The sequence below is a fragment of the Panthera onca genome, chromosome C1, assembly GCF_046562875.1.
Source record: "Panthera onca isolate mPanOnc1 chromosome C1, mPanOnc1 haplotype 2, whole genome shotgun sequence".
NCBI classification, from domain to species: domain Eukaryota; kingdom Metazoa; phylum Chordata; class Mammalia; order Carnivora; family Felidae; genus Panthera; species Panthera onca.
This window is the reverse complement of record NC_138346.1, coordinates 123,965,850-123,981,724: the sequence shown is the minus strand read 5'-3', so window position 1 is coordinate 123,981,724 and position 15,875 is coordinate 123,965,850. Positions and strand designations below refer to the sequence as shown.

The 15,875-nt window shown below is 36.8% G+C and overlaps 1 protein-coding gene across 2 annotated transcripts in view; it reads right to left on the bottom strand.

Annotated features, from left to right (window-relative positions):
• TRIM33 (tripartite motif containing 33) overlaps positions 1-15,875 on the bottom strand; it is a 130,670-nt gene that overhangs the window by 36,543 nt on the left and 78,252 nt on the right. For both annotated transcript variants that reach the window (XM_060625426.2, XM_060625427.2), the window contains exon 5: positions 960-1,076. In XM_060625426.2, the coding sequence (XP_060481409.1) occupies positions 960-1,076 (117 nt within the window). The remainder of the gene's footprint in view (positions 1-959; positions 1,077-15,875) is intronic.

Genomic DNA, 15,875 nt, shown 5'->3' with positions numbered 1-15,875 from the left:
TTATCGGGGGGGAAATCTGCATATAAATAGACCCACACAGTTCAAACCCATGTTGTTCAAGAGTCAACTGCATTGTTACATATTACCTACAACCTTGGAGTACACTTTATTTTCTTTTGGTATCACTTCTTAAGATGAAAGTTCTGCCACCTTATAGTCTAATGTATAATGCGCTATTCATTCATCCATTTAATATTTTTAAGTATTGCCATTTTAAATAAAGTAATTAATTTCAATATTCTAGAAATACCAAAAGTCTCAATATTCGTGAAACTGAAAAATACTTACTAATCCTATTCATACCTCCAAGAATATACAGATTTTAATTATGCCAGCTCCAAGTGTTCATCTTTCTACCCCAAGAATCCTCATCTTGTTAATGTACTCACTTATGGAACTTATTCCACCTTGCCTTATCAATAAATTTAGTTTTTTGAGAAATTAACCTGAATAGAATTTTTAAATGCTGATGGGATTACTGATAAAAATAATAGCAATGGTCAAAATTTGAGAGTTTACTATGTGCCATAAAGTGTGCTATTACATACGAGTTATAATAATAATTCTGCGAGAAGTAGTGTCTTTAAAAATGCTTCTTTTACAGGAGACATTCTTCATACTCTCTCCTCTATACTATGTCAACCACACAGTTAAAAGTTTTATAATTCAACTCTACATAGTAACTGCTTTTTCCATCGTTAACTAATAAGGCTTTACAAAGAATAGAGTTTTACTGATTAGAAAAGAGTTAAAGATGTATTTTAAGAGTATTCAAAATTTTGGTGAATTAAATCTTAATTAACACATATCATAATCCAAACTCAAACTTCTATATATATTTACCCTTCTAAAAATGTTTTCTATATATGCTTAATACAGAAGGGAAACAAATTTAAACTGGATCTAGTGTGTATAATAATTTTTAAAGTGAAATTATGGTTTTAAGGCAACACACTTACCTGTTCTGCACCTGAGTAGCTGCGAAATGAACATAATTCTTCTTCTCAAGAAGCTTAGCCAGTAGATTCTCAATTGCACCTTTCTGGTTTTGAAAAGCTTCTTCAAGAAACTGATACCTTAAAACAAAAACAAAACCACATTTAAAGCAGAATATTTACTATTGAAATTCTTAAAATGAAGAATTGCTACATGATTCAATCTTGAGACCATAACTTAAATTATCTGCATTCTATGCTGGCCTCACACACCCTACCATGAGCAACTTTTAATTACCAATCCCTTTCCTTCTGACCCACGCCTAAGAAGCTATTTATTGTAAGACCAGAAAAATTTACTTAAAAACTGTTCAAGTGCTCTTACATTAGAATTTTGATTCAGAATTACATTTTTTTTTTCAAATTCAATTACTGGAGAAGCTTGTATACATTTTATATCATAAAATCTGTAACATTACAGAAAATACTTTCAAAGGTGGGGAAACTACCCATAGTTTTAACATCATAAAACCACTACTAACTACCATGGTTATATTCCTTAGTCTTTTTATTATGCATTTTATTTTTTTTTATTTTTAATTTTTTAATATTTATTTTTGAGAGAGAAAGGGAGAGAGAGGGAGAGAGAGAGAGAGACAGACACTGAGTGTAAGCAAGGGAGGAGCAGAGATAGAGGGAGACACAGAATCTAAAGTGGGCTACCTTCGGCTCAGGTCATGCTCTCATTGCTCATGAGTTCGAGTCCTGTGGCAGGCTCTGTGCTGACAGCTCAGAGCCTAGAGCCTGCTTCAGATTCTGTGTCACTCTCTAACTCTGCTTCACCCCCATTTCATGCCCTATATAGATCTCTCTCAAAAATAAGTAAAACATTAAAAAATCTTATAAATAAAAAATAAAATACAAGTGTAATCATAATGTATACACAATTTTATATCTAATTTTTATCTTGTCTTTACATTCATTACTTGAAATAATTTTTCAGCTCCCCATACTATATTAGTCAAAATTTTCCAAAAGAGTTGTATCAATTAAAAATCACCAACACCAGTTTTATAACTTTGTTAACATGAGTGGTGTATGTTAGTATTTCCTAATATTATTACAGTGAAAATTTGGACTCCATAGTAAAGACTACAGTTCTTTGATTACTAGGAAGATAGAATGGTTTTCTTTGCTGGTTTTATTTCCTTTGTGTAAATTGCTCATTGAGTCAACAAATATTTTTGGGATTCTTCTGTATGCTAGGGATACATGAGTAAAAAAAAAAAATAAATCCATTATTCTTCATATTCTTGTAATAAATAGGCACACATATGAAATGACACCATACGGTGATAAGAGCTATAATGGAAATATATATAGACTGAAAGAAGAACATACTGCTTAAGTCAGCCTTGATACCAAGGAAAGCTTCACAGGGAAGTCAAAATAATATCCTATGCTAAATGCAGAGGCATATTTGGGGAACTACAAAGACTTCAATTTAGCCAATGAAAGCCATGCAAAGGTCAGAATAGGAGATAATAATAAAATCCAGAATCAGACTGTGAAGGGCTGGGTATACCATGCTAATATTTGGATTTTATCTTCTCAGTAATGGGAAACCCTTGAAAAATTCTAACCAAGATGTAATAATCAGATTTATGTTCTAGGAAATTCATCAGACATAGAAAAGTAAATCTGAAAAGGGAAAACAGGATGATCAGCTAGAACTCTTTGACAATAATTCAGATAAGGTATCAAAACATAATACTAGCTAGCATAGTTGCACAAACAAGCTTAGACAATGGAGATACCAGCATCTACGATGATTTGGGAGTTTACATGGCTCTAGTTAAAGTAAGGTCCATAGGATTACCTAAAATTAAATGCCTACCTAAGGCACATGCAAAATGCCACTGGAAATGAGTTCAACATACTGACAAAGTTACAACTGTCTATGTAGCTACTAAAATCACTAAAGTAAAGGCAGGAACTGGTATTAACAGGAAGACTATGAGCATCTAGATGTTTGTGTCTTCAGTGAAGATCTCAATCAAGGGAGAAAAGGCCATGGAAGTTGTGACCACTAAGGAAAGTTTGGTAAGATGAAGGAAAGTTTCCCAGTGCTAGGTTCAAGAGGAAAAGGAAAAATGGAGGGCAGCAGAAAGCAAAATGTAGAGCAATATAAGGACTGGTGTTACAGAGCAAGTGAGGTTTTTATTTTCTGCAATGATTCGAAGAATTTTTTATTGTAGTAAAATACATATAACAAAATTGACCACTTTATGATTTTTAAGAATTTCTTTAAAGCAAAAATAACCCCACCCATGTATAATGTAAAGTCTAGCACTTGTATACCTTGTATTATACCTTTGAAGGTATTAAGTAGCACAAAAGGACAAGGGTATTTTAATTTTAAAATAAAACTATCTACTATAAGACAGGTAACCTAAAGATTGCTGTTTCATTTCATTATTTCATTGAAGAACATTTGATTTATTCCATAATAATTTCTCCATATCCAAAATAAAATTTTACTTTGTTAATCTGTACAAATGAAGTGGGAATATGAGATTACCATGCTAACCTTTTTAACTCCGTGAGCTTTAGATTGGGAGGAAGAAAGATCTTTGTGACTCTGTCTAATTTGATTTTGAGTTAGATTATGTCATAAATAGAAAGGCGTTTGGTAGAAAGGTCAACTGGTATCATAATTCACAAAATTTTAATTTGTAAAATTTAACCCTGTACAAATGTATTTCTCTTTTCACCTAAAAATAAATGTTTTAGAATCTTGCTTCTAGAAATATCTTCTTGGGGCACCTGGGTGGTTCAGACGGTTAAGTGTTCAACTCTTAATTTCGGCTCAGGTCATGATCTCACAGTTCATGTGATCAAGCCCTGTGTCAGGCTCCACACTGACAGTCCAGAGCCTGTTTGGGAATAGCTCTCTCCCTGTCTCTTTGCCCCTCCCCTGCTCACATTCTCTCTCTCAAAATAAATAAATGTTAACAAAAAAAAAAAAAAAAAGGCACAGAAGTATCTTGTTGATTCATGTGAGCAAGTAGTAAGCAAACACACTATGATATACCTACATTTAAGTATGTGTCCTTTCCTCCACTTATACAGGAGTTAACATCTGAGCTGGATGTTTTAAGGATAATTAAGAGTGCTTGAGATAAACTTTAGGAGGAAGGTAAGCTCTCTCTCGCTGGGGAAAAAAAAATCAGAATGTATAAAACTACACAGTTCTGAAGCTGTCATTTTCAAGACTAAGGAAAAGAAAGCAAAACTAGAAAAGTGGAGAAATGCCAGATGCTAAAAAAAAGACTTGCACATTTTGCTTAAACTGCCTTCAGATAATAAATAATAGTGAACAATTAAGAGCTTGAATGAATAGTGATAATCAGATTTGTCTCTGTTCACTTGTTTAATTTCAATTATATACTCAGAAGAAAAAAATGGAGCTTGAACAACAAAAAAGCAATATGGAAGTAATTTTGGCTACAAGTTACTTCTGATTCTCTTAGCCAGAGTAACACTGCATTTTCAATCAAAATTATAGAAATGGGGAGGAAAAAAAGAATAACATATAAATAGATTAAGTATAATTCTGATTAACATGTAAATACACGAAAGCCATTTCTTAGGTGCTAATCTTGCATATGAAGCAGAAGTAGTGATTCTTAACCTGGGCTTCTACTCACAATGAGCTATATTCAGCATTTCAAAATGTGTAGGTAAAAATTACAGGTGCCCATGATTTAGTTAGAACAGGCTAGGTAAGACTTTCAGTGGTTTTGGTTAGAATTATAGAAACTGAGTATACTAAATATACCACTGGTTATCTACTTTTGAACAGAAATCATCATCATGGATTATATGTGTTTTTTCTTGAGAAATAAATTACTGTTTAATGCAGTTTGCTCAGAAATTCTTGAAAACATGGTTCTCATAAGTAAAGACTGGGAGATGAATAAGAACAGTTTTTTTAAAAAAGACTGAGGGGGCTCCTGGGTGGCTCAGTGCGTTGAGAAACCAACTCTTGATTTCGGCTCAGGTTCTGATTCCAAGGTCATGGGACAGGGACCCACGTCAGACTCTGCACTGGGTGTGGAGCTTGCTTGGGATTCTCTCTCTCTTCCTGTCTTCCTCCCTCTCCCCCTCTACGTCACTCATGCTCTCGCTCTAAAATAAAAGTAAAAACTATGTTTTATGGCACAAAAACAGACACATAGACCAATGGAATAGAATAGAAACCCCAGATATAGACCCACAAACGTATGGCCAACTCATCTTTGACAAAGCAGGAAAGAACATCCAATGGAAAAAAGACAGTCTCTTTAACAAATGGTGCTGCGAGAACTGGACAGCAACATGCAGAAGGTTGACACTAGACCACTTTCTCACACCATTCACAAAAATAAACTCAAAATGGATAAAGGACCTGAATGTGAGACAGGAAACCATCAAAACCTTAGAGGAGAAAGCAGGAAAAGACCTCTCTGACCTCAACCGTAGCAATCTCTTACTCGACACATCCCCAAAGGCAAGGGAATTAAAAGCAAAAGTGAATTACTGGGACCTTATGAAGATAAAAAGCTTCTGCACAGCAAAGGAAACAACCAACAAAACTAAAAGGCAACCAACGGAATGGGAAAAGATATTTGCAAATGACATATCGGACAAAGGACTAGTATCCAAAATCTATAAAGAGCTCACCAAACTCCACACCCGAAAAACAAATAACCCAGTGAAGAAATGGGCAGAAAACATGAATAGACACTTCTCTAAAGAAGACATCCGGATGGCCAACAGGCACATGAAAAGATGTTCAACGTCGCTCCTTATCAGGGAAATACAAATCAGAACCACACTCAGATATCACCTCACGCCAGTCAGAGTGGCCAAAATGAACAAATCAGGAGACTATAGATGCTGGAGAGGATGTGGAGAAACGGGAACCCTCTTGCACTGTTGGTGGGAATGCAAATTGGTGCAGCCACTCTGGAAAGCAGTGTGGAGGTTCCTCAGAAAATTAAAAATAGACCTACCCTATGACCCAGCAATAGCACTGCTAGGAATTTATCCAAGGGATACAGGAGTACTGATGCATAGGGGCACTTGTACCCCAATGTTTATAGCAGCACTCTCAACAATAGCCAAATTATGGAAAGAGCCTAAATGTCCATCAACTGATGAATGGATAAAGAAATTGTGGTTTATATACACAATGGAATACTACGTGGCAATGAGAAAGAATGAAATATGGCCTTTTGTAGCAATGTGGATGGAACTGGAGAGTGTGATGCTAAGTGAAATAAGCCATACAGAGAAAGACAGATACCATATGGTTTCACTCTTATGTGGATCCTGAGAAACTTAACAGAAACCCATGGGGGAGGGGAAGGAAAAAAAAAAAAAAAAAAGAGGTTAGAGTGGGAGAGAGCCAAAGCATAAGAGACTGTTAAAAACTGAGAACAAACTGAGGGTTGATGGGGGGTGGGAGGGAGGGGAGGGTGGGTGATGGGTATTGAGGAGGGCACCTTTTGGGATGAGCACTGGGTGTTGTATGGAAACCAATTTGACAATAAATTTCATATATCAAAAAAAAAAAATTTTAATAAACAGTTAAAAAAACAACAACAAAAAACTATGTTTTAAAAAAGGTAAAAAGACTGAAAATCAATTATCTACTAACTTCAAACCATAACTTTTTTGAAAATGTTTATTTATTTGAGAAATAGAGTGCAAGCAGGGAAGGGGCAAAGAGAGAGAGAGACAGAGACAGAGAGAAGGAAGGAGAGAGAGAATGCTAAGCAGGCTCCACTCTCAGCACGGAGACTGACTCAGAGCTCAATCCCACAACACTGGTATTATGACCTGAGCTGAAATCAAGAGTCAGACACTTAACCAACTAAGCCACCCAGACACCCCCAAACTATAACTTTTGAATGCACATTTAGTCTTACTAGGTCCTGAGCTGTACAGGGATGCTACTCACCAAGTAATCACAGTATTATTTAATAACTGTCAGCATGTAACAATTGATAAGATTTTACTCTGGCACTTCTAGAAAAATGTATCATCTTAGTTTATAACCAAACTAGTATCTAGGGAAACATTTTTTAAACCTGCCACATAGTAATTCTGACTCAGTTTCTTTTGTAATTCAGTACTCCATTTTAAAAATAACATAAAATTTTAAACATATATTAGCAGTTCAATTCCACTGAACCTACCATCCATTTTCAAAAGTATCTATTTAGGGGCACCTGGGTAGCCTCAGTCAGTTAGGCGTGCAACTTCAGCTCAGGTCATGATCTCACAGTTCATGAGTTCCACCCCCATATTGGGCTCTGAGCCCATTTCGGAAATCCTCTGTTCCCCTCTCTCTCTGCCCCTTCCCCACTTGGGCTCTCTCTCTCTCTCTCTCAAAAATAAACAAACATTAAAAAAAATATTTTTAAAAGTGGGGTGCCTGGGTGGCTCAGTTGGGTAAGCGTCTCTCAGTTTCGGATCAGGTCATGATCTTGTGGTTTCATGGGTTCGAGCCCCGCATCAGGCTCTGCGCTGACAGTGTGAAGCCTGCTTGGGATTCTCTCTCCACCCACCCCCCCCGCCCCTCCCCTACTCACGCTGTCTCTCTAAATAAATAAATAAGTAAGTATTTTTGGAGTATCTATTTATAGATAATTTTGTTGATACCCCCCACCACTCTATCTTCAAAATTACTTTGAAATAAGTCCCAAATATCATATTATCTAAGCACTTATCAATGTATAGATAGCAATAGCTCTTTTGAGAACTTACTTATGTTTTCAGGTGTCTTGTGCTAAGTATCCTACATGGATTCTCTCATTTAATCTTTAGAAAATTTAATGATGTATGTTCCATCTTCACAGTAACAGATGAATAATTTGGATAACCCTCTGTGTGTTGGTTCTTCTTTAAACAAATTTATAATTAATATTTAGTTTACAGGACTATTTCAAGAATTAAATTGGTCAAAATACACAAAGCTCTTAATAAGCATAGTGCTTTGCTTACTGAAGCACCGTAAGGGCTTAAAATTAGTTGTCACTGCTATTTTTACCAGTAATTTTAAATGATTTGCATTGTAACAATGTAAAACCTCAATCCTTCAACAACAAAAAGTCTACTATGCACATAAAGACCTCATTTTTTTTTTATTAAAAAATTTTTTTTAACGTTTATTATTGAAAGACAGAGAGAGTCAGTGTGTGAGCAGGGGAGGGGCAGAGAGAGGGAGGCACAGAATCCGAAGCAGGGTCCAGGCTCTGAGCCGTCAGCACAGAGCCTGACGCGGGGCTCGAACCCACAAACCGCGAGATCATGACCTGAGCTGAAGTCGGACACTTAACCGACTGAGCCACCCAGGCGCCCCGAGACTTCATGTTTTTAAGAAAATTTTAAAATGAGACTATATTCCTTACTTAAGGCTCTATATGAAGGGGAAATGATAATAAGCCCTAAGAGTTCAGGAAGAATTGCAGAGAGTAGGAACTCTGAGCAACTATGGGAACCTAAAAGGGTAGAAATTTCAAGAAAGCTTGGTGAAGACATTAGGATTCTCACATAAAGAGAACAGGGAATAAAAGCCAACTTTAATTAAATCTCAAAGGGCACACAGTGACATCAGCTGATACTGCAGTTACAGAAGACAACAGGCTATTACTTTCTAATGCTGTCTTCAAATTCATGGATCTTTTCTTCTACAATGTCTAATCTACTGTTAATCCAATCCAAAATCAAACAGAGAAAAAAATGAGGGTGGGAGGAGCAGAAGAATAGTGAGTTTGGGGACACCTGTGATAACTCTAATATATGTATAACTGGCATCCCCAAATGGGGAGACGAAGGAGGAAAAAAATATTGGAAGAAATTCTAATAATGGTGTAAACTTTTCCAAATTTGATAAAAGAAAAAAAAAACAGCCTTACAGATCTAAGAACTTCAACATCCGCCAAGCACAAGAAACATTAAGAAAATTACTCTTGAGGTATATTGTTTCCAAATTGCTTAAAGCCAGTAATAATCTTAAAAGTGGTTGGAAAGGGAAAAAAAGATACATTATATACAGATGAATAAAAACAGAACAGACTTCTCAATGGAACCAGTGCAAGTCACAGAGTGGAGCAGTATCTTCAAATTACTGAAAGAAAACTGTCAGCAAAGGACTTAGTTATCTAGCAAAATTACCTTTCAACACAAAGGTGAAACTTTTGGGGATGAAAAATACACTGACTATTTTGACTGTGATGATGCTTTCCCATGTGCATAGCTACACCACATAAAAGAACTATCACCTCAGTGTAAAGATGTAAAAAGAGTAAACACTTCTAAGGGACTAAACAAAAGTTACAATAATGCTGTGGAAGACAGGAAGGAAAAACCCTTAGAAATAGAAGCCACAAAGCACCACATACGTTGATTTTTAGACAAAGTACACATCGTCTGGTAGTCCAAAACAATGTTCTGGAAATTTTTTTTTTTAATGTTTTTTTTTTTTTCAATTTTTTTTTTTTAACGTTTATTTACTTTTGAGACAGAGAGAGACAGAGCATGAATAGGGGAGGGTCAGAGAGAGAGGGAGACACAGAATCCGAAACAGGCTCCAGGCTCTGAGCTGTCAGCACAGAGCCCGACGCGGGGCTCGAACTCACAGACCTCGAGATCATGACCTGAGCCGAAGTCGGACGCTTAGCCGACTGAGCCACCCAGGCGCCCCATTGTTCTGGAAATTTAATGGCCCCAACTGGTAGTGCTTCTAGGCACTAGCAAAAGGAAATTCAATCCTTTAATGAGAAAACCATCATAATTCTAGACAAAGAATCTGCACAAATAATTTTTCAAGTAAATGAAAAGTTCTTACTTTACAAAAGCCATATATATAAGGAAATGAGTAAAAATCAACAGAAAAACAAAGAGGAAGAAAAGACCCACTAACAGAAGCAAAATATCTATGTTTACTAAATTTAAAGAATGAAACAGCTAGCAAATGGTCGGGCAACTATTTAAAAAGATGAGGAAAGAATACAAAGGTGCTGTATACTTTTTTTGATAACACATCTCAACATAAGGTTTTAAGAGGGGGTGGTGTTTGGCTGGCAGATTTTAACATTTTTAAATGTAATGGTATGATTTAATGGAAGTTTAGCATGGCTAAAAAGAATATTCATGAACTGAGATTGTTCAGAAGAAAATGCCTATCTTGCATTTTGAAACTAAACATAAGTTAAGAGACACGAAGAATGATATAAGGTCTAATATACATCTAACTGGAGTTTCAGAAGGAAGGACAAGAACAGATGTAATATTTGGAGAGATTACTGATGAAAGACATAATCCAAAGATTGAGAAAACCAAACTAAAAGCAGTAGTTTTAAAGAGCAGTCAGAAAACAAAAACTGGTTACCTTCAAAGAAAAACAAAGTTTACTGACCTCTTAAGAACAAAAAGGCAATGTGCTTGTACAACTGACGTGCTAACAACAAAAATTAACTGACAACCTATACATAAAATGCTATACACAGCAAAAAAAACTTCCAAAAGTGAGAGCGGAGTAAAGATACTTTTAGACAAACTGAAACCCTAGACTCTTACTAAAGAAGATTCTAAAAATAATAAACTTCAGGAAAAGAAAACGAATCAACATGAAAGGTCTTAGAACCAAGAAGGAAAAAAATAACAGACATGTGCCAAAGAAGTGGGGTATCTCTAAAACACTATATACAATTAAGAATATTTGGCAACAGAGGGGCACCTGGCTGGTTCTGTCCATAGAACATGTGACTCTTCATCTTGGGATTGTGAGTTCAAGCCCACAATGGATGCACAGATTACGTAAAAATATTTTTTAAAAGAAATAAAAATAAAACAATGGATAAACTATAGCCAAGAAGCTCCCAAACTTTCTGAATCTTGATGCCATTTAGTGTGTCAGCAAGTTTTTTTCACAGAACTAAAAAAAATACCTAGTGGTTCCAGGGTGCCTCGATGGCAGGTAAGCAACTGACTCTTGGTTTCAGCTCCTATCATGATCTCACAACTTGTGAGTTCAAGCCCCGCATGAGGCTCTGCACTGACAGCACAGAGCCTGCTTTGTATTCTCTGTCTCTTTCTCTGCCCCTCCCCCATTTATGCTCTCTCAAAAATAAACAAACATTTTAAAAAGAAAGAAGGGGCACCTGGGTGGCTGAGTCACTTAAGCATCCAACTTCTACTCAGGGAATGATCTCATGGGTTCGTGGGTTCAAGCCCCGCATCAGGCTCTGTGCTGACAGCTCAGAGCCTGGAACCTGCTTTGGATTCTGACTCCCTCTCTCTGCCCTTCCACCTCTCATGCTCTCTCTCTCAACTGTAAGTAAGCATTAAAAAAATTCTTTTAAAGAAATAAAAGTTTCATTTATCAAGTAGGTAGATATAAAAATACACCAAAAATCCAGATTTGTAAAGATATTTTAGTCACTGCTTACACTGTACTTTTAAGTACTTCTCTGTATATATGATATCATGTTGTGACTTTAAAACTTTTTAAAAGTATGCAGTCGTTAGTGATATGCACTGAATTCTTCTATTTGCCAGAAAGCATTCAAAGGGTAGGGATACCGCAGTAAACAAGATAACATATGGTATTCTTCTTCCTTTCCTTACATCCTGAGAAAGGAGAAAACAAAAATTTAAATAGAGTTGTGACAGAGATGACATGAGTGAAAAGGGTTCTTGAAGAGTCTATACTGAGATCTCAAAGATAGCAACCAAGGGCACCTGGGTGACTCAATTGGTTGAGCATCCGACTCTTGACTTTAGCTCAGGTCACGATCCCAGGGTGGTTGGATCAAGCCCCACATCAGGCTCCTCACTGAATGCGAAGCCTGCTTAAAATTCTCTCTCTCTCCCCCTATGCCCCTCTCCCCAGTTCTCTCTCTCTCAAATTAAAATTTAATTAATTAAAAATAAATAAAATAAATTTTTAAAAGATAGGAACCAGCCATGCAGAAATCATAGATAGAACCATCAATGATCAGAATCATGTCTGCACCACTGCAAAGGAAAATGACCAAGCAATGGAGTTTTTACTTTTGTAATGATTTACCAATTAACATTTTTACCAACACACATCTTTGTGTGGGTAACTAATTACTTTGCTAAATGGGTAACTAATTACTCTGAATAGGTTTATTTCTCAAATCTTCTCTCCTGATATTCCTCTCATTTAAGCTAACTCTTAGCCATACTCAATTCTTCTTTTCTAGTCATAAACAATCATTCTGCTGGGTAAGTGAATCTGAGGCCTAGGTGTTTGATAGGCACACAAACTATAATACTAAAAGTACCCTTTTTACCCTGCACATGCAAAGAGAGACAGAGAGAGACAGAGAGACAGAGAGAGAGAGAGAGAGAGAGAGAGAGAGAAACACACACACGTGCATGCAAGGGTGGGACAGAGATAGGGAGAGAGAGAATCCCATGCAGGCTCAACCTCATGAACTGTGAGCTCATGACCTGAGCCAAAATCAGATGCTTAGCCAATCGAGCCACCCAGACGCTCCTAAAATTAACGTTTTTTCTGCAAAACCAAAAAGGAATGAATTTTATTTTGGAGTTAACTGCTAAAGTGAACTACTACTGAGCCATATTTTCAATCTCAAGTCTCACATAGACTGTAAGACTCCAAGATAGCAAAGACCATCTCAGTATTTTTTATTACTATACACAGTCATCACCTAGCATGATACCTGGTATACGGTGAAGATTCAAATATTTACTACACAAAAGAGCTGAATGGATACGGAATGAAGTTCAATAAACAAGCTGCTTTTGTCCAACAATATACTACATGAAAACAATATATCTGGATAGGAAATCTTGATTTATCATCACGGCTCTGAATCTAGCTCCCTGAGAAAATTGATGATATATATGAATTTAGGTGTCATTTTTACCATCAATTTGGATGTTATCTGAAATCTTTTTGAACTCTGCAAAAATTTACAGAAAAACTTAAAACTGAGTTTGGCAAAGGTTCTTTAAAGTAGAGGTTATTGACCTTCACAGAATAACAAAAATCACCCGGTGTGATTTGCCAGTATTTTTAAAATACTATAAAAATTTTTTATACCCAAAATATAACTTAAGATTCTTATTTAACCAGTGTGCAGTAGGACTATGGCATCAGTATTTTTTTAAAGCTCTCCAGGTAGGTCTACATCAAGGACTGAAAGATATCTGCTCTAAAGCTGATTCATCCATCTTATCTACCCACCCATTTATCTATTTTTCAATATAAAAGCCTAATTACAAGAAAAGTTCTTTCTTAGGAAAATCTTTTAGAAAAATTTCACTTATATAGTTCTATTCAAGTGACTTCTATTATAAACTATCCTGTTCTTTAACAAAAATGCCTCATATTTTCAACACACTCACTTAAACCATAATGATCCTAAAAAACAATCTACAAATACCCAACTATACACAAAACTTCAATTGAGGATAAAAAATATTAAGGTGGAACATACATGACATCCACTCTCAGCCATGACAGAATAACTGATACCAGACTGGCCTGCCACCAGGGCCTATAAACTATAATGGTAGAAAAGTAATATGTGAAACTATAACTATAGTTATATCTATCTATCTATCTATCTATATATATATAAATATATATATATAGATAGATAGATAGATAGAAATATATAAGAAAAAATAAGAAAGAAATATGTGTGGCAACTATATTCAGTCACAGGACTACAGGCAATCCTTTAGAGAGCCCCACCACCATCCTGTGCATTGAAAACTTCAGGATAACTGGCACAGAGAACTGGAGACCAAACAGAGCCCAGAAGTCTGAGCTGAGGAGGCAAGAGGCAGAAGTCAGAATTTGGGACTACTGAGCAGCTGGAATTCGTGAACAGGACACTGGAATGGAGGAAGCCATACAGGGTGAGGTTGGGGAGCAGGGGGGGGGAGACACAAAATAAATGAATTCCTCACAAGTCCCTGGTCAATATCTGGGCTGTACATGCACAACATGAGATTATGCAAGGCTTAACAGGAGACCTTACTAGCTCCCAGTAAAAGCAAGCTCCTGGCAACCCAATTTTGTTCACTCTCCATATGCTAAGCCATTTATTTATTTTTTATGTTTATTTATTTTGAGAGACAGAGTGAAAAAAGGGGGGAGGGGGAATCGGTAGGGGAGGGGCAAAAAGAGGGAATCCCAAGCAGGCTCTGCATTGTCAGCGCAGAGCCCTTCGTGAGATCATGACCCAAGCCAAAATCAAGAGTCAGATGCTTAACAGCTGAGCTACCCAGGCGCCCCTAAGCCATTTAGCTTCATCCTGATCACAGGGCTTTTCCCAACCTGCATCTGACCCTTCACTTCTTTTCCTGTCTCCAGACCAAAATCTTGTTCTCTCATTTTTCTGCAATGACTTCCTTCACCTCCCCTAGTTAGGTCCTGGGTTATCTTCTCTGTAATTAACCTACACCTCCCACTTCCCTCACCCTGGGACTAATGCTCTTTCCATCACACTGGAAGTGATGCACTGTAGTTGGTGATGTACCGGGGTGGGACTAGGGTTTGACAAAGGAGACCCAGAGTGCAGAACATAAGGGGGCTCTGACTTTCAGATGGAGCAAGTGCCAGTGTAGGGTGAGCCATGAAAAGGAGCCCCTCCTTATGCATTGGCTCTAAGCACCTTCCTTGCTTCACCCCAGTCCAAGCGCTGGTGATTAAGAGAGCAGTTGCTAAGAAACTGACTGTGGAACAGAGAAACTAGAGCCAAGCAGTTCTAAGAGACAGAATTCCACCTAAGCTAGTTGGGGAAAAGACTCTGTCTACCTCCCCAGGCAATCTACCTGAGAAACCAGAAAGGCCATATCTTAAAAGAAAAAACTGCGTTTGGAATAAATTCTATCCTAGGCCTACCCTGTCCCGACAAAGCCTAAAACCCTCACAACATCTTCCAAGAAATAGAATTTAGAAGTTGAGTCCAACCAAGTTAGAGAGGCTTGGGAAATACCTTGGGCTTTCCTTAGATCATCCCTTAAAAAACAGAAAACCAAGCTTATACAAGATATCAAGGTGATGAACCAGTAATTTAACTCCCTGATAGAACAATAATCAACAGTCTACAAAGGAAAATAAAAGAATCCAAAGTTTCTATAATGTAACATCCACAACTTCCAAACTTCAATTTAAAAAAATCACTAGGCATTCAAAGAAACAGTAAAATATAACTCAAAATAAAGAAAAATGTACTCAATAGAAACTGACACCAAAATGGTGTAGATGTTATATTTAGCAAAGACTTTAAGTGGGTTATATTTATTCAAAATTTAGGGGTGCCTGGGTGGTTCAGTCAGTTAAGCGTCCGACTCTTGATTTTGGTTCAGGTCATGATTTTATAGCTCATGAAATCAAGCCCTGCGTTGGGCTCTGCACTGACAGCACGGAGCCTGGTTGGGATTCTCTCTCTCTCGCCCTCTCAAAATAAACAAATAAACTTAAAAAAACAAAACAAAACACAATTTATATGAAAACATCTTTTAGTGAGTGAACTAACAGAAAATCTGAGCGGAGAAAATAAACTATAAAAAGAGAAATGGAAATTCTAGAAAAGTGCAGTAACTGAAACAATTCACTGCATGGGCTTAGCAGCAAACAGAGATGGCTAAAGGACTAGTGAAAATGAATACAAACGAAAAATTATAAGTCTAAAAAAGAACAGATTAAAGGAAAATGATCAAAGCCTCAGGGACCCATGTGAGAAAAACAAATACCCTAACATACGAGAGTTATAGATTGAGAGTTCTAGAAGATTTCAATAATGGGGAGGGGGTGGGGCGGGGGCTTAAGGAAATAATGGCCAACATCCCAAATTTGATGAAAACCATAAACTTATAGAC